The following is an 18,661-nucleotide window of genomic DNA, read 5'->3' as shown; positions in this document are numbered from 1 at the left end:
GAGTGAGCCTCCTCGGGGTCCCACAGCTGAGGACCAACACCTCCATCTCCATCTCCCGCTGTCGTCTGTGGTGTCCCCTGGTGCGTCCCGTGACCTGATCGGTCCCCCTGCTAAGGCCGGGGTGGCCGACGGAGGTTGTCCTTTCAGGGCCGGAGGGTGCTGGGGACGTGTGTGGGACTTACTCTTTGGGGAATGGAATGGGCTGAAGCAAGCTGGCCAGAGACGGTCTCCAGTCATCATAGTCAGACCTGGAACGAGAGGGGACGACGGTCAGGACTGGTCTAGACGAGGGGCGGTTAACGGTGTGTTATCACACAGGGTCAAAGATGGGGCGAGAGTCTGGCAGACACCACGTGGCACCGACTCTGCTCTGGTGACCTCGGCTCCCAGGGGCCCCGAGGGACGAGCAGCTGGTGTCTGCAGCGTGGCCGCGAGGCCTGATAAGCCTCTCCGGAGACTTCCCCGTGGCCGCCGAAGGGGCTAGTCACCCGGCTCCCCGGATTCCTCCTCCTTGCCACCACACCCAGGTTCCCAGACCCTTGTTCCTTCTATCTTCCAGAGCACGGAGGGCTGTCATGGGCTGAAACGTATCCCCCTCAGATTCGTACGCTGAAGTCCTAACCCCAGGACCTGAGCCCAGGAAGAGGTGACTGAGGTAAAACGAGGTCATTAGGGTGGGTCCTAATCCAACCTGACTGGTGTCCTCGTAAGTGGAGATTAGGACACAGACACACACACAGGGATGACCACTTATAAGCCAAGCAGAGAGGGCCTCAGACAAAACCAACACTACCCACACCTTGATTCCACAGTTCCAGCCTCCAGAACTGTGAGAAAATACATTTCTGTTGTTTAAGCCCCTTGGTCTGTGCTGGAACCTGGCCTAAGCAGAGGACGGCCCCGGACCCCAGACCTGATTTGTGGTCCTGTGGGCCCGGGGCTCCCTGATGTATAGAATTCGCTGTTTTTTGTTTTGTTTTGTTTTGTTTTGTTGGCACCACCGTGCGGCTCGTGCGATCTTAGTTCCCCAGCCAGGGATGGAACCTGTGCCCCCTGCGGTGGATGCGTGGAGTCCTAACCACGGGACCACCAGGGAAGTCCCAGAATTCGCTGTTTTTCAGCCTTCTTTTCGTTCAGTTGGACCCCTCTGCCCCCCGCCGCCCCAAGGAGCTTTTTCAACATTTTCCTTAATTGCTCTCTAAGTACACTATATCGGTTAATATGCGGTATGTCTGTCTCTACTTTATTCCAAAAAAGAGGAAGATCTTCTCACCCCCCAGAACAAATAATTCGCCCTCACCAACAATGCACAGTTTAGATAACCCCAGTGTAGGAACTGCTCCCACCGCTCCTTCCTCCAGATAAAGTGATGGTAAAGTGGCAGCCTTCAGAATCCAGCTCACACCCTGGAGTGTTCCGAGGAAAGATGCAAACGCCGCCGCCGGACACACCGAAAAGAATTCCCAGAAAAGCCTGTGGCCTGAGATAAGTTCTGACAGTGGTGCCAGCTGAGGGTTACTAAGCACTGACCAGGCCAGGCAGTGGGCACAGCCCGGCTCACTTAGTCCTCAGAACAGGCACTTGAGGACAAGACTATCGCACCTGCCCTACAGGTGAGAAAGCGAGGCCCCTCGTGCCTGCTGAGTTCAAGCAGCTAGGACGCTCAGAGCAAGGATTCACAGCCAGGTCCTCGGACTCCAGTGCCCGAGGCTGGGTGTGTGCTTTATGCTGCCCACGGGTGGATGGGCACAGGGAGCCCAGATCAGGACGTGGACACAGACCCCTTTCGACCTCATACCTGCGGTCATTGATTTTTACAGCTGGCTTGTCTTCCCTCTAAACCCCTTCCCTCTTTCCCTCCCACCTGTCACTGACTGACTTATGGTTTCCAGAAAAATCTAAAAGTAATAGGAGCAAACACTGTAGACAGCACCTGTCTCGAGCCAGGGGCTCTTCCAGGCACACACATGGATCAGCCCCTGTGTTCCTCCCAGAGACCTGGTGAGCTGGACGTGCCCGCCATCCCCATTCTACAGCCAAGAAAACTGAGTCTCGGTGAAGACAGGCACTGGCCCGAGGCCACACAGTCGGTAAGAGCTGGGGTTTGACCCCAGGAGCCTGGCTCCCGTGTCTGTGCTCCTACCCACCGAACAACATACTCGTGGCCCCTGTTTCCACCTGCAGAGGCAGGCCCTGTTCCCTTTCTCAAAAGGGGCACGTACTCATTTTTCTTCTGCTTTAAAAAAATACGTTCAATGTAGAAATGCCATTAAATACAGGAATCTCTACGGAGTGTTTAAATCACCCATAATCAGAGTGGGTGTCAGAGGAGCTGTGGCCGTGCCTGGTGTGTAGGCATCTGCTGGGCTCCCGGCCAGACACAGCCCAGACCATGGCTCACTCCGGAGGAAGGGGAGGTGGTCAGTGAACAGGGTTGTGTCACCAGGTCCAGGCCCTAAGCTCAGTGGGAGGTTGGGGCAGGGGTCTAGGTGAAAGCGTCTCCCCAGCCTGGGTCGGCCTCCTGAAGGCTCTGTCATGGCAGCTCACGCAGGACCAGGGGGGGGACGCAGGGGTGAAGGAAGAGGCAGAGGCAGACAGACTTCCTTCCGGGCCTGGGCCCTGCCCAGCTCCAAGTTTGCAGCTGGCTCCTGGACTTACTCCAAATATCCGGTCTGACCATTTTAGCGTACATGGTGGGTGTGTTGGGCAGGGACTGGGAAGCTAGGAGCCCGGGGCCTGGCCAGGCCCAAGGGATGGGCGTGGGATCCCCGTGGCCAGCAGAGCGCCTGTCAGGAGCATCCTGAGAGCAGTGCTGGCCTCAGGGCTGGCAGGCCAGGCTGACCTGGGGTGGAAGCAAGAGCTGCAGGCCGGGCTGTAAGAGGCCTGAGCCCACCTGCAGGAAGGACAGGATAGCCAGGCCTTCCTGGGCTCAGGGAGGAAGGGGAGAGTGAACCAGGTGCCTTAAGCAACCTGAGGGCCTCTGATAAGCAGCACACATTTAATCCTATAACCCCCATTTACAGATGAGAAATGGAGGCCCAGAGAGGTCAGGACACCTGCTGAAGATCACAGAGCTCGTGAGGGGAGAAGCTGGACTTGAACGAGGCTCCGTGAGCAAGAAATCCAGCCCTCTGGCCTTGGGCTGCTCTCCACGAGCGGTTTAGAGCCTACATGGCTGAGGACTTCCTTTCTCTTGCTTGGGAGGGGAGCGGGGCCGGCGAGGGGGGCGGGCAGTGGTGCGCGTAGGTAACACCAGAGACAAGCTGGGCCGGTGAGGGGTGGACGTGGGAAATGAGGGCAGAGTGGTTCCGAGGATTTGGGGCGGCCGCCTTGGCCCGGCAGAGACAATGCACACTTGGTAGAATTGTAACCCAGCTTGACAGGTGCTGTTAGACCAGAGCTCGGAGCTGTCCCGTGGACAACGTGCTTCCTCCAAGCAGACCCTTTCCCCGATTTCACGGAATCTTCTGCATGGCATGGGGAGAACACACCAGCCTCAGGGCACGGGGGGCCAAGCAAGCCTCTGAGAAGCCGAAGCCCCCAGCACACGGGTCTGGGACGGGCAGGCCTGGCCCTGACGGCTGTGTGCTCGCAGCGCCCAACCTGAACCCTGGCTCTGTCACGGCCACAGCCTGGAGAATGCCGTGTGTGGCTCCCTGGGGTGGGGCGCTGGTGGGGTCCTCAAAGGGGCCCCTGGGGGTGAGCTAGGGCACAGCGAGGCCTGGGAGACCAAGGGGAGGTCCATGGCCTTTCTAGAAGACCATGAGCGAGGCACCTAAAGCAGCCCAGGGCGCCAGGAGGGTGTGTCAGGGACACAGCTCATTCTGCTTTGCTCCTGCCGTCACACGCACAATATCTGCTCCCTCAAAAGGCAACTAGCCCAGGGATTAAAATCCAAGGTGAGACACGAGTGGCCTTTATCTCTGAAGCTGGGGATCCGGGCAAATCCCCCTTCTCTGCCTCGTCATCCCACCAGGGACCTGCCAGGGCTGTAGGCAGATCCACTGGCCTCAAATGCTCTAGGGAGTGTCTGGGTTCTACAGAGTGGCCACAAGCCCCAGGACATCTATACGCATACATACACTATACATACACACACACACACACACACACACACACACACACACACACACACACACGTGTATTTCTGCTGCTCTGCAGACCTCATCTAAAACCCTCGCCGGAAGCCCGAGCACGGAGATGCTGACCGTGGGGATGGGGGTACCTGTCCTTGCCGCAAGCCTGCAGGGTGCCAGGTGGTGCGGCGAACGCGTGGCACACACGGATTCACTGAATTCTCGAGGCAGCCCTGAGAGCCAGGACGCACTGACAGGCGTCACTATCCTTATTTCACAACTGGGAAACCGAGGCCCAGAGAGGCGGACTCATTGTCCGAAATCATACGATCAGTTGAACGGCGCGGGGAAAGATTGGACCCCAGTCTGGCTGACGTTCAACCAAGGAGGTGAGGTGGTCCTTCCACCCCCGCCCCCGGGCACCCAGCTCCCGCCCCCGAGCCCCACTGGGAAGACAGCGGCTGGCAGACGGTGAGCTGACCTGGAGGAACGGCTGGCAGTGGTGGTGTCTGGGGCCTGAGGGCCCGCGTGAGGGCAGAGATGCTGACTGGGCTCCAGTCCACCCCACCCCAGAGCCTCATCAGACTCCCCAGCCACACTCACGGGCTTCATCCTGGCCGTGAGGTTGCCTACAACCTCCTTCTCCATCTCTCCGCCTGTTGGAGGCTATTCCAGCCACTCCTTGTCCGCCAGGGTCTCCAAGCCCCCAGACAGTCCCCCTTCCCTGCACTGAACTCCGGGTGTTTCCGCTCAGCAGAGCTGCGCTATCTGGCTGTGCCAGTCCTTCACGGAGCAGGGTGGTCCTGGGCGATGTCCCCGGCGCCTGCCTTCTACATTCTAGTCACTATCGTGCTTCCCGGTCACGAGGACAACCCCAAGTCCATCTGCATTTTCCCTAAAGGCCCCGAGGGGTGAGGCGTCTTCCAGCTGACCTCCAGCCCATCGAGGCCTCTTTTAAAATCCATGTGTTTGCAAAAGTAACAAGTAGCCAGATTCGAGCTGATCAGAAAACAGTGGATGTGCCCGTCTCCCATCTTTCCCTCACGATGGCGGCTCTTTTCTCTTCCTGGACGGAAGGGCATCCCTTTGCCTGTGGCCACACGTGTGCCGGGAGATTCCCACGCTCCATCCCACCAGGCAGGCAATGTCGCTGCTTTTAGAACTTGGTGCTACTCAGATTCAGAGGGAATGAGAGCAGGGGGCGTTGGGTCCCCAGCATTTAGCACAGAACCTGGCCCACCTAGGTGTGCTCTAAGTGTTTGATGAAAGAATGCATAAATAAGTGGGTAAACAAATGTGTGAACCACACACACGTGCCCAGGAGGTTAAGAGCTGGAATCCGAACAACTACAGACCAAACCTGCTCTGTCCAGCTCCCAAAGTCCACATTCTTTCCATCGTACCACCCAGCCTGGGCCTCACAGGGTGATGATCTCAGAGTCAGCCTTGACCTGTGCTGGGAACAGTTTTCCTTTTCTGAGTCTCCAGGGAACGTTTTGCAGTTTACGTTATTTTCCAAAGGTGTTAAATTCTAACTATTTGAGGGCCCTCTGATGGGAACACAACTAATCAGGGCCCCTGTCCACTCTCTCGGGATGGAGCGGTGCCCGCCTGCTCCTGTGGACGCGGTCTGCCAGGCTGGGCCCAGGCTCTAAGCATGGCTTCTTTGGCCCCCACAATGCACTGATAGGACCCCTCAATTCCACATTAGAGCCTCTGTCCTTCCATTCTTTACACATTACTCTCATCTGGGGAGCCGTCCTACTGATAACAGCAGTCCACTCTCACCAAGTCCTAAATTCTCCCAATAGCCCCTCTGAGGAAGACACCCATTTTAGAGATGAGAAAACTGAGGCCCAGAGAAGCCAAGAACACTGCCTGCAGTTACACAGCAGACTAAGTCCTATGGCCGCATTTCCTCAATTCTCAGATGCACGCTTCTTGCAAACTGAGTCTGCACTGAATGCCACATTCGTGGGTTTTTTTTCTTTTTTCTTTTTCCCCTCTCAAAGTGCTGTTATTAAATCGATGATGTGTCTTACTCCCAATGGTACCTTAAAATAGAGGAAACACAGTTGTAGTCAGAAAGTGTAGTAACTCCCATCTGCCCAGTGTCCATGCCTGCAAGATACCTGCTCTGTGCTGGGGCCCGAAGCCATGCCCTCTAATGGCTGGGGGCAGCTCGACTCAGAGAGGGTGGGTAACCAGTGCAAGGTCACAAGCTAACACTGACACCCCTGGGCCCTGAACCCGGCCGTCTGGCTCTGAATCTGTGCTTTTTCCAACGTCTCATGCTTTGGAGCACTTTGAGCTGCTGGGGTTTTGCGGATTTGACACATGTGAGGCCCTCCAGTGGGCCAGTGAGTCAAGCAGGCAGCAGGGTTAGGGAAGGAAAGCTGCTGGGGAAAGAAGCGATCGGGCCCACATCGTGCTCTGCGCTCCCCCAAGGTGAAAAAGGCTTCTGGACGTACAAACCCTGCTTCGTGGAGATCTCCGGGTGGGGCGGGACATGCTGCCCTGAGCAGTGGTCAGGAACGCCGCCCAGCGCCCAGCAGGCAGCCTCTGACGGGCCCCCTGACCCCCACCCATGACCTGGCAGCTGGGCAATGTGGGCAAGCAGGAGGTCTGGAAGCAGATCAGGAAGAACAGAGTCCTCATTCATGAGCGTGTTTATGAAGAAGGAAAAAAAATGTGTGTCAACTGCATGATGAAACTCAAATCCTTAGTGCTTAATGAGAAGTATGAGTCAGGGCCCGAACTGGCAGAAGGTCTGGGAGTTCCAGGTGTCTGCGGAAAACAGCCGGAGTCAGGGGCCGCAGGAGGAGAGCCGGGCCCGGCCAGATGAGAAGGAGATGTGGGCCGCGGCTGGCCGGTCCCTCAGAGGGCTGGCCGCCACCCTGGGAGAAAGCGGGGACTCCTCCAGCCTTAAAGAGACTGAGATGTGTTCTCGGAGATGCTCTCTGAGCAGAAGTTTGAATCTGCTTTGGGTGGGGATAGCGCTAATCGTGGTCGTGCCCTCAGCTGGCCTTGGCTGCCGGAACCAAGGGAGGCCTCCCCTTCTCCTCTCCGGGGCCAAAGCAAGGGCAGAGGAAGAGTTCGGGGATGCTGCAACCAGAGTCACCTCCAATCACGAGAAGCCACTGCGTAACATGTACGCCTGTGTGTGCACACACGTGCTCACCTCCACAGACACCACAGGCCTCGCTTTTAGAGCGTGAACAGGGGCACGCCTAGGCAGCTCTCATTCACCAGGCAACCGGCAGCTAGCCTCCACCCTCTGGACCACGAGCACACTCCGGGCAGCACCCCGTTCATGAGAGCAGAACGAACGCCGCAGACGAGCAACAACGACGCAGGGACTCGGTGTGACCCCAGCAACACTGACGAGCCCCAGGAGGCAGGCCCCCCCAGATCGAGGGGCCCCGGTGCCCTGACATTAGATAAGCACCGGGCATCGGTCAGATGCGACCATGCCGTCATGCCCCCAACCCCTTGGAAAAGCCCATGTGCCACCACCAACTGCACCGGGCAATGCCCATCCCTGCAAGTGGTGCCCAGTCCCGTTCTGAAGGACAGAGCTGGTGGCAGCAAGTGGGGGAGGCGTCTGCTGGGTTCTCCCGGCCCAGCTGGTCCACAGAACTGCAGAGCTCAGCGCGGGGCGGAAGGGAGTGGACAGTACCAGGCGCGCATAGTCCGAGACGGGTCTGGGGTGGGAATGGTGGAACTGGAAAGACCCTTGGGGGTCAAAGACTAAGACCCCCTCCATTCTAGAGTCACACAACTGAGGCTCGGGGAGGGGCAGGCACGGTCCAAAGCACCCAGCTCAGAAGCACCACTCAGAGCAGACTGGTCTCCAGCTCCTGCTTAGAACTCCTCCCACCAGCCAGGCACGTGGAGCCTGATCCGCATGCCATGCTCCCTCCCCCGCCCGGCGGATGAGGCTGCATGGGGGGGCAGCTGCTGGAACCTGACGGCAAGTACACACCACACACGCGAAGCGTGCATGGATCGTGTGACACAGAAACACACCTACACACTGGCTCATGGGCATATCTGCACACACACTCCAGCTCTTGTGCACAAATGCTCATACCCACGTGTTGCACTCAGAGCCACTCACGCACAGAAGCAGCACAAGCACCCGGACACACCTACACTTGTGCACTTACACTCACAGGCACTCAAAACACACATACTGCCCCTACAGAGAAACCCACAGCCCTCCCATATCCAACTCCTATATGTAGACACACAGACACACACAACACACAGAAACTCGGGCAATCACCCATATGCTGTTATGCCCTCATGCATCCAAAGCCATTTATACTCACCCGAGGACAATTACAGATTCAGAACGAGCCCACACCCTACACAGCACGCAGAGGTGTCCACACACGCACAGACGTACTCGGGCCCCATGCGTTGAAGCACATCCTGGCAGGCGTACGCACTCACACATTCTCAAACTCATGGACACAGGTGTGGGCGTCATGCTTGTGCCTGTACCCTACACACGTGTCCAGATCCTCGAGCATACACGTACACACACAGCCGTGCACGCACACACCCCAAAACAAGTGCCCTCACACCCTACATCTGCATCCTGTGCACCCACACTCAGCACGCCCACCCTTGCACGCCTCCAGCCAGCGGCAAGCCCCCTCCCCGACCCGAGGGTACCAGGCAGGCCGGGGGACACTCACAGCAGCTTGAGGATCTCCACGTAGCAGCCAAGCGTGCGGTCGGCCTGGGGGCCCAGCTCGATGCTCATGGTGCTGCAGGCGGGGCTGACCATGAGGCAGTCGATGAGGTTGGGCTCGCTGTCGTTGCCCACGCTGGCCGTCAGCGCCGGCTTGGCAGTGCTGGCGGGCTCCACCTCCACGTGGATCTCGCTGGAGGCCACGACCACCGACTTGAGCCGCGCCTCGGACAGCGTGGCTTCCTGAGACACCAGGTCCGGGCTGGGGTGCAGAAGGCGCAGAGGTAAGGTGGGCTTCCGGTCGCAGGGCTGCTGGCAGCCGTTCCGGATCTCCTTCAGGCTGGGGGAATTGTCGCGGCTGGGGGAGAGGTGGAGAGGGGCATGAGTGCGGGCCCTGGGGGCGGGTCACAGAAGCCGCGAGCTGCCATCTAGTGGCTGCTTCCAAGCGCCAGGCTGCACGCAGCTAAGTGTCCCCGGAACCCCACGGCGGTGCCATGAGCTGGTGCTACTGTATCCCTCCCCACCAGTGAGGAGACAGGCTCCCTCAAGGCCTCCAGACAGGGAGAGGTGGGGATGGCATCCAAACCGGGCTGCCTGTCATCGAGGCACGTGCTGTAGTCCCAGCACATAGCAGGTGGTCGACACGTTTGTGGAACGAATAAGTGATGTTAACCTCTACACAAGACCCATAAGGCCCCTGGCGTTCACCTCCACCAAGATACCTTCCCTGGCCACCTTCCGGACACACCTGTGAGACCTACTAGCGATTTTACTTCTAGTTGCTTCCTGTGGTCTAACTGTCCCCCTCCCCCTAATATCCTCGGGGCAAGGCCCAGGCCCCACCTCTGCGGCCCCATCCCTGCTGCGTGAGAAAGCTCAGCTTCTGACCCGCACCTGGGAACACCCTTCAAAGGGATCCCAAACCCCAGATGCTAGTGCCGTGGAGTCTGCACGTCCCTCCTGTCTGCAGCACCCCACCGCTCTGGGCTAACCCCCCATCCCGCCCCTTGCAGCATCTCCACCACCTAGAGGAACGATGCTTGTGCGGGGGGGGTTAACAGGTGTTAGCTGAGGAAAGGGCGCTATGGCATCATTGAGGTCACAGGTGTTTGGGAAATGCTGGGCCTCTTTACAGCAGGACTTGTCAGAGCTTTGAGTCTGGGTAAAGCGCCTCCTCACTGGGTGCTTCCAAACATTACGGGGAGGCGCGCGTCAGGACAAAGGTAACTCCAGCAAAGGGCTTCCTTTGTTGGTGCCCCTGGGCTGGCACGGTGCTAAGTGCTATCACGCAGACCACACAGACTTTCTCAGATATCTCTGAACGGTAGGTATTACCATCTTCACGTTACAGGTGAGGAAAGATGCCACCAGAGGTCAAATGACTACCCTGATGACATGGCTCGTAAGTGGAGAGGACTTGGATTTGAAACCAGGTCCCTGACTGCATGTCCAAGATGCTGCATGATCCCATGCAGGTCCTCCTCCCCCACGAAGTCTTCCCTGATTTCTTCCACCCGCCGCTCTCACCCTTCCTGCCCCTGTGCCAGAACCCTCCACCCCTGGCTGGACACCAGTGTCCCTTGAGGCACTTCTAAACATCCTAATGTCCCCGTAGGTCGGAATCTCTAGGGTGGAGTCCGGACACCAGTCATGTTTAGGGCTTCCTGTGTGTGCAGTCACGGTTGAGCCCACGGCTCCAAGAGACTCAGAGCACGATGATATGATCACAAACAGCTACTCGTCCAGTCCTTCCCGAAATGGGCCACACGCATGCGCCTGTGCTTCCAAAGAGACGCACGTGCTCCCCGTGCACAAGGACTGGCTCAAGCACAGAACTCACACCCAGTGTGCTCAGAGGGCCTGGATTTGTCCAGCACGTGCCACGAGCCAGGCCTGAGCTGAGCCCACCAAGGATGTTTGATAAATACACTTTGAGCTTTGCTGGGGAAAAACAAAACCCTTTAGCTAAAGTCCGAGAATTCCATGCCTGATGGAAAATTGTGTGTGGTCCGGTGGAGGATGTGGCGTAGTTACTCAGAGCAAACTTGCTATCCAGTACTCAGCTCCATCTCCTTTGCCTTTGCTGGGATTTAGGAGTGGATTTTCAAGGCTGCTTGGCTTAGATTGGGCGATTTTCCAGCGAGCTATGGTAACCTGGGTCAAGTTGTCTGTTCTCTTGTGCGCAAGTACATCACGTACCTACTGAGAGCGCCGCAGATGGGCCCGGTAGACGGCACGGGGTTTTATCTTCCAGGGACTGACCGAGGGGGTGGGATGGACCTGAGCCTGGGGAAGGTCTTGCATCCCTCAGGGTGATTTCCTGGGGGAGGTGAGGGCAGAACTTGGATCCCCAGCTACTGTGGGCTGCGAGGGGGCTGGGCTGTGTCTTGAGCAGGGAATCAGGGCAGGCCTGAGCGGGAGGCAGCAGGGCCCGCCTCGCCCTCCCCAGGCCTCCACCCTGGGCACCTAGTAGTAACTGCCGCCTACTGGGATCCCCAAGGTCGTGCTTGGCCTCTGCAGCGGCAGCCAGAGGGGAGTCTGGAAACGGACACCTCATCAAGTCCCTTCTCTACTTAAAACCCATCGGCGACTACAACGCCCTTAGAATAAAACCTCCACAACTGACACACAGGCACAGCTCCGCCACTCAAAGCACGGTCCCCAACCAGCAGCAGCGGCATTACTGGGAGTCTATGAGACAAGCAGAGGCTCAGGCCCTGCCGCAGACCCGCTGACATGACCCCAGGAGCAGCTCAGCACGGGAGGTGGAGGTGGGAGAAGCTCAGTGGTACAAGTCTCTCCATGGCCTGGCCTTCCTCTCCAACGTCGTCTTCTGCCTCTGCCCCTCTCTCTGCTCAGGGCACACTCAGTTTCCTTCACTTCCTCCCCTGCAGTGGCCTTTAGCGTGGAGCAGATCACTTGTGGAGTTTAAGAATGCAGATTCATGGGCCTGGCCCGGAAACGCTGCGTCCAGGAGTCTGCATTTTCAAGCAGCACTCCAGGGGACTCTAAAGCAGGTGTTTAAGGACCATGGGTAGGACATGTGACCAATGGCAGCTCCATCTGCACTGCCGGGCCTTTGCACATGCCGTTCCCTCTGCCTGGAATGTCTTGTCCTCTTGCCTTGCTGACAGCCAGCAGGTGTCAATTTAAATATCACCTCCCTGCAGAATCCCTTTCCTCACTTCCCCCTAGAGCAGGGGTTCTCAACTCTGGCCACATAATCCACTTGCCTAAGGTGTTAAAAAAAAGAAAGAACCCGATGTCAGGGGCATCCCACTTAAATCAGAATTGCAGTGGGTGGGGCCCAGACACCTTTTTTTTCTCTTCTTCTTCTTCTTTAAGATATAACCAGTGGGATGCGGGTAAATGTCTAACAACAAAGTCTCCAGAAAAAATGGAGCCCTGACTGGTAGTGTTTGCCAATTTTCCTGGTGTAAATACTCCCACCATGATTGAAGTCAAGCTACCAACATGCCATCCCTGACTGTGGAATTGGGAAGAGATGTGCTTCCAAGTGTGCCTGGGCTCCAGCACACCCCGGGGGTAATAACATCAGTCCGGTCTCGTCCACAAATCTAAGGTGCAGAGCTTTGTGACTATCACAAATTCCCCTGTGTAATAAACAGCCACCAGACCAGGGCTCCTCCACAGATACTTCGGACATCTGTGGCCAGACAGTTCAGATGATTCCGGGCTGCTCTGTGCGTGGCAGCGTGTTGAGCAGCATCCCTGACTTCCACCACTGGATGCCGGCAGCACCCCTTCTTCTGCAGCCCAGAATGTCTCCGGACGTTGCCAGATATCCCCGGGGGGTCAGAGCTGCCCCCAGCTGAGAACCACGGACCAAGATGAAGATGTGAAACATTTCCAAGGACCCAGAAGCTCCTCTCACGCCTTTCCACCTAAGTCCCTGCCCCGAGGCTGCCACTATTCTGGCCTCTGTCACCAGAGATTGGTTTTGCCTGTTCTTGAAACTCAAGGGACGAGATTCACACTCTGTGCATCTTTCGGGTCTGGCTTCTTTTCCTCCGTATTATGTCTGTAAGGTTAGTTCACTGCTTGCTGGTGGCACTAGTTTGTCCATTCTTGCTGTCCTGCAGTGTGCCTCCGTGTGAACACACCACAACTTACCCGTTCTACTGCTGTAGGACGCTGGGGTTGAGGCAGACTCTAGTTTGGGGCTATTACAAATAATGCTGCTGTAAACCTTCTTGTACATGCCTTCTGATGAACACACCAAAGTGATGAGAGCTGGGTCCCAGGGTTTGTGTGTGTTTAGCTTCTGTAAAGCCTTCCCAGGTGACGCTGACATGCAGCCAGGGTGGAGACTCCTTGCCGTGGACCACGTTAATTACGCCTCTGGTGTCTTTCATCACAGCCCTGATGAAATCGCTGGCCTTCTCACTCCCACCCCCTCCACCCACTGCCACACCATCCGCTCTGGGAGGGCAGGGGCCCCATCGGCTGGTTTGCTTTTGTACCTTCAGCACCTGGCACAGCAGGGACCCTCACTAAACAAGTGTTGAAAGGATGAGAGAAGGACAGAGGCTGGCTGTTGCTGTGCAGTGTGCACGGGTCCTAATTCTGGTTCTTTCCATCTCTGCCCTTCTCCTAGGGTGGGAACTGGGAAAGAGATTCCATTCTGCTTCCTGCTCCCAAGTCAGGGAAACCCTGCTCGAGGGCAGCCAGGCAGAGCCTTGGAGACGCAGAGGGAAAACGCTGGCAGGTGCTGCTTCCTGTTCCTGCCCCGAAACCTAAGTCCCGGCTCAGGTGTCCGCGGAGCGAGCCCCGGGAGGGTGGGTGAGGCGGAGGCTTCAGGAGGAAAAGGAGCCTGCGAGCCTGTGACACCCCTGATGCTCTTCCTACTTGCTGGGATGGCCTGGGCTTGAAATGCATGCGGATCAGCTCCAGAGCTGCAGTGTATGAGGCCAAGGGCAAGTGACCATCCATGCACACAGGGATGCCGAGGATGGTTGTACAGGCCATGCCTTACTCTCTACTGCCTCCTCCTTTTTTTGGGCTTTTAATATAACATGCTGTAGGGCATGGAACAGGCACCTGGGAATGACCAGCACGACATCTTCATGTTGCCCTGTTTGCACAGGTTTTCAGTGACGCTCCACTGCCTTTCCTTTAAGGACTGAAATACATTCCTGCGATGCTCCCAGCTCTAGCGGTGCCTAGACACATTTCGGTCCTCTCCGAGTTGTGCAGTACTCCACCTGAACAACTGGACAGGGCGGCTGCAGAAGATGCCATCTGTGCCCTGCACATCATACCTTCTCTGATGACCCCAGAGATCACCAGAGAAAGTTCTATATGACCAATGGCATCCACGTCACGCTGCATCCCAGGAGCCAACCCCAATCCGGGAAGAATGGGAGCTGGTAAGTAACTACCCCGGTGTCATCATCCCTCAGGGGAGGGACTCTGAGAGAACATTCCACAGTCTCCCGGGAGGTCCCACCGGGACACGCACAGGTGCCTGCAGTGGTCACCTGCTTACGAACATCGAGTCTGCTGGCTGTCCTCCCTTCCCAGGCTCCCTCCCACTGCTTCCTGGGGTTACCTCCCTAATAAGCTGCTTGCACCCAAACCCTGGGGGACCCAGGACAGTGGCTCCGTCATGTCTTCTTCCGGTTACATGTGCCCGCTGGTGAGAAATCTTCAGAATAAAACACTTGTTCCTAAAGCCAAGTCAACACGACGGCCTTGCAGTGCCAGTATTGATTCACAGCGTTTGCTTTTCCAGTCACATCCCTGGGTTCTGGGCCCTGGCACCAGTGAACACAGGGGATTTGGCAAACGCACTTGAGGCAGGTCCAGTGGAAGCCACTCCACCTCCCTGCCTGGCCAGGTGTGTACAGGTCACCGTCCCTGGGGCAAGCGTGTCCCACCCAGGCCCTCCCGAGGCGGTGGGGACTGACCTGTTGATGAACTCTTCGTAGCAGGAGTAGATGGCGGCCAGGCACACAGCCACCAGGTTGGGCAGGACCCGGGGGTGGGGGCAGTGCCCCGTGGGGCCGTGCATGCTAGAAAAGAGGAGAGGGCTAGGTGAGGTGATGGCAGGGAGGAGGGGGAGGCGGGGTGCCCTTCAGACACACACTGGGGGGTGGGATGGGGGTCACCCCAAGTCCTCTGCTGGGGGGTTGGCAACACCGGGATTTGCGTCCTGGCTCTGCCACGTGCAGGCAGCAGAGAGCCAAGCTCTGGACCGTGGGCTCCAGATCCAGGGAGCCTGTGTTCACGCCCAGCTGAGTGGCCTTGGCAAGCTTCTTAAACTCTGCACTCTTTCCTAAGCTAGAAAATGGGGACAACGGCCCCCTCCTCAGTGGGTACCGTGAGGATCTAATTTTCTAATTCACGGGAAGAGTTAGCAGACAGTGGCCATACGTCCTGTGTCTGTAATTCATGCCCAGCGGTTCTGTAACAATCATTTACCTCATCTTCTTTTCCAAGTGGCCTGCTTTGAAAGAAAAGTTATTATGGTCAACCTGATCCTGGCCTAGCATGAGGTCTGGGACACATTTGCTAAGTCCTCCATAAATGCCAGCCATTGTTATTCATCACAGCTATGTCTGTGCCTCAGTTTTCTCATCTGTAAAATGGGGCTAATATCCCTACTCCCAGGGCTGCTTGGGGCCTGGGGATAATACCTGTAACATTCCCGGAAAATCGGTGTGGCCGTTGGGACTAAGAGGCCTAACCTGAAACAATTTCATAAACCATTACTGGGTGCTTTAAAGGGACCCTGGGGTCACCAGGGTTCCAGCAGGACAACTTTTTTTTTTTTTTTTTAATTTATCTATTTTTCTTTGGCTGGGCCGCGTGGCATGCAGGATCTTAGTTCCCGGACTAGGGATGGAACCCGTGCCCCCTGCAGTGGAAGTGCAGAGTCTTAACCACTGCACTGCCAGGGAAGTGCCCAGAAGGACACATTCCTTGGGTTTGGAAATGCTTTGTGAGTTCCAGGTGACTATCTTTTGGAACCTGGCTTCGACAGGCTATCACGATTTTCTTAAAAAATGAGAAGAGTAGTGATGACGACCACTAACGTTCCCATCACACTTAGGTACCGTTCTTGGTGTTTATGTGTATGAGCTCACAGAATCCTCATGTTACCTAGATGAAGTAAGTACTATAGTTCTCATCTTACAGATGAGGAAACTGAGGCACAGAGAAAAATTTTAAAAATCAAAACAAAAGCACCCCCTCCCCGCCCCAAACACCAAAAGTAAGAGTCAGAATATCAGGCTTCCTCTAGGCCAAGTCTGGGAGGTGGCTGTTCAAATCCCCAATGATGACTCTCCTGGGCTAGCAGGAGATCGTTCCCTACACACCCAGCACCCACAGGTGGGATCCACAGAAATCCTCTTATTATTTAGGACTGTTAACCATTTCCTGAGTTCCTACTGAGCATCAGGCACTGTGCTAGGGGCTTCCTCATATATCATCTTATTTAACTGCATGACAACCCCTGTGGATAGCAGAGGAAAGAGGATCAGAGGGGTACAGCGACTGGCTCAATGTCACACAGCAAGCGAGTGCCTCAGACCACATGGGGCCAGGAGGACGCAGGAGACCCTCGTAGAAGATGAGACGCTTGGGGCCTCTGAACGCCAGCAGCTCCTCTCCAGGCGTCAATGGAGTGAGTGGTTCTGGGTGCAGAGGAAAGCTGGCTTGCAGGCCAGGAAGGGGAGGGGGCCCGGCTGAGGAACCCACCTCTGAATGAACTTCTTCACCACCTCCATCCCCGCGTTGAGCTCGTTCAAGGCAAGGATGTACTCCTGAGTAAACAGCCTCAGTCGCGGGCACTTGCCAAAGTCCTACAGAGAGAGCAGAGGGCAGGAGCTGGGGAGACAGGCAGGCAGGAGGCCAGAGGGGTGGTGGGACCCCACTCTGCCCCGAGACACTGGGGTGGAAGGCAACGGGGACATGCCAGCCATCTCTTCCTAAAAGCACAAGTATCTTTCACTCGAAGGGACCGGCCCTGTCACCCTCTCCTCACAACTCCCGATGGCTGCCCGTGGAGATGGGAGATGGCCTGCCACACGAGGGTCCCTGACACCTGTCACCCACCCTGTGGGTCAGCGTGCCACCCAGACGTGCTCGGAGAACAGCCCAGCTGGTGTGTTTCCCTTCCGCGCGGCTGCACGGGGGCCTGCAGATGCCCAGCTGGCCTCCAGCGAGGACCTCCAGCTCCTCTTGTGCAGTCCCCCGAGAGTTTCTGGGCCCCCTGCTTTCTCAGCTAAGAGGGGAAAGGCCAACGTCCGAGGTGGCTGTCGGCTCGGGGACTTGTCAGGAGAAGCAGCACAGGCGGTGCAGGAGAGAAGGGTGTGGGCCAGGAAAGGACCGCGTCCCTTCCCACGTCACTGGACTTCTGAACCCGCGTGCTGGGCTGTGAACGGCCAGGAGGGCAAGTCACGGTGTGGTGATGAGGTTGACCAGTAAGACATCAGAGGGAAGCCCGGTGGTCTCCAAACTCCGCTGTTTCTTCTCCTGCCCCTGCTCAGGGGGAACCCATTTAATAAAAAGCAACCTGGATCAGACTCTCATCTAAAATAAAGCCTGTGGAGACTTCCCTTGTAGATCTAACTGATCCTGCGGGTCCTGGGGAAAGCCCAGATCAGAACACGGCCCGCCCACGCCCTCCTGCCAGCTCACAGGAGCGAGTTTCTAGAGCGCCTGGTGCTTCTTCAACCTGGAGTGAGGCTGAATTAGTATCCTCAAGACGACGGGGGCTCATCCGCCTCCATCCTGCCTACTAGGGTTATGCCTTTGCATAGGGAGGGCAGCAAAAGCCACGAGAAAGCCCAGAAGGATCTACACACGCACGTGCGTGCGCACACACGCCACAAATACATATGTACATACACGCGCACACAGAGCGTTGGGCTAGAGGATGGGGCCCCTGCATGAAGAGAAGATGGAAGCTTGATAGTGCTTTCAAACTGAGGAAGTTGCCCAGAGTCCCTGAGTCCCCAGGAAAAGGGTAACGGGAAAGCTGTGTGGCCTTGTGCAGCCATGGCCCTCTCTGGGCCTCACTGTCTCCACTGTGGAACGAGAGTTGAAGAAACGATCTCTAGGCCCCTTCCACCCTTAACGTTTTATGATTCTATGAAAACTGATTCAACTAAGCCCTGCTCACTGCCATTACCTTTGTTATTAGATTTCTGGATGGTCAAGGTCATTTCCCTGGAAATTAACATTATAGATGGGTCTGGTGGCCTTTTAACATGTGGGTGAGGGACATTTTGCCTCTTTGGCAAAGTCAAATATGTTGCCTTTGGAAAGTAGGAGGTCAGATCACGGGCCACTAGAGGCCACAGCCACATCTTCTTGTCGCCTCTGCCACAAGAACACACCAATGAGTGGCATGTGGGCACAGGAGCCGTGATCATTCTTGGGGATGCAGTTGAACAAACTGTTTAGAATCTCCAGGGGAACATACTTAAGGGATGCTTCCATTTGTATCTAGCTTTTACTGCGGCCCAAGGAGTAACATTCTTCGAGACTCTTAACCTAGATTCAGTTTGTTCATCCCTGAAACGGGACACGGGATATAGTGACAAAAGATGCACTCTGAGAGTAGGGGAAGCTCTGAAATCCCAGAATACCACGGGGGTGTGTGACCTTCCCCATTTCCCAAACATTCAAGCATGTCCTTGAGAAACACTGCACGTGGGGTGAAGTCAGGGCTCAGGCTGTGCTGACAGGTACCCCACGCCGGCTCCGAAACGCTGTCCCGGCCGATAACTGAGGTTTAGGGAGTGTGAAGTGGGTGACACCGAAGGCCCACCGCGCTTCCCGTGCCTGGTGTGAGCCACAATCACATTTGTCTCTTCTGCAGGAGGGCCTAATTCCCCCACCCTGTCCTCTC

General features: G+C 56.6%; 1 protein-coding gene across 1 annotated transcript in view; it reads right to left on the bottom strand.

The window, feature by feature from the left end:
- The window catches only part of CMIP (c-Maf inducing protein), a 234,070-nt gene that overhangs the window by 14,369 nt on the left and 201,040 nt on the right, over window positions 1–18,661 (bottom strand). Inside the window, exons 8-11 of the mRNA XM_065898949.1 lie at window positions 16,504–16,607; window positions 14,709–14,813; window positions 8,783–9,136; window positions 183–248 (exon numbers count right to left, since the gene is read on the bottom strand). Of these exons, the coding sequence (XP_065755021.1) occupies window positions 183–248; window positions 8,783–9,136; window positions 14,709–14,813; window positions 16,504–16,607 (629 nt within the window). The remainder of the gene's footprint in view (window positions 1–182; window positions 249–8,782; window positions 9,137–14,708; window positions 14,814–16,503; window positions 16,608–18,661) is intronic.

This window comes from Phocoena phocoena, chromosome 20 (genome assembly GCF_963924675.1).
Source record: "Phocoena phocoena chromosome 20, mPhoPho1.1, whole genome shotgun sequence".
NCBI classification, from domain to species: Eukaryota; Metazoa; Chordata; class Mammalia; order Artiodactyla; family Phocoenidae; genus Phocoena; species Phocoena phocoena.
The sequence above is the reverse complement of the archived record's forward strand: the minus strand, read 5'-3'. Positions and strand labels throughout refer to the sequence as shown.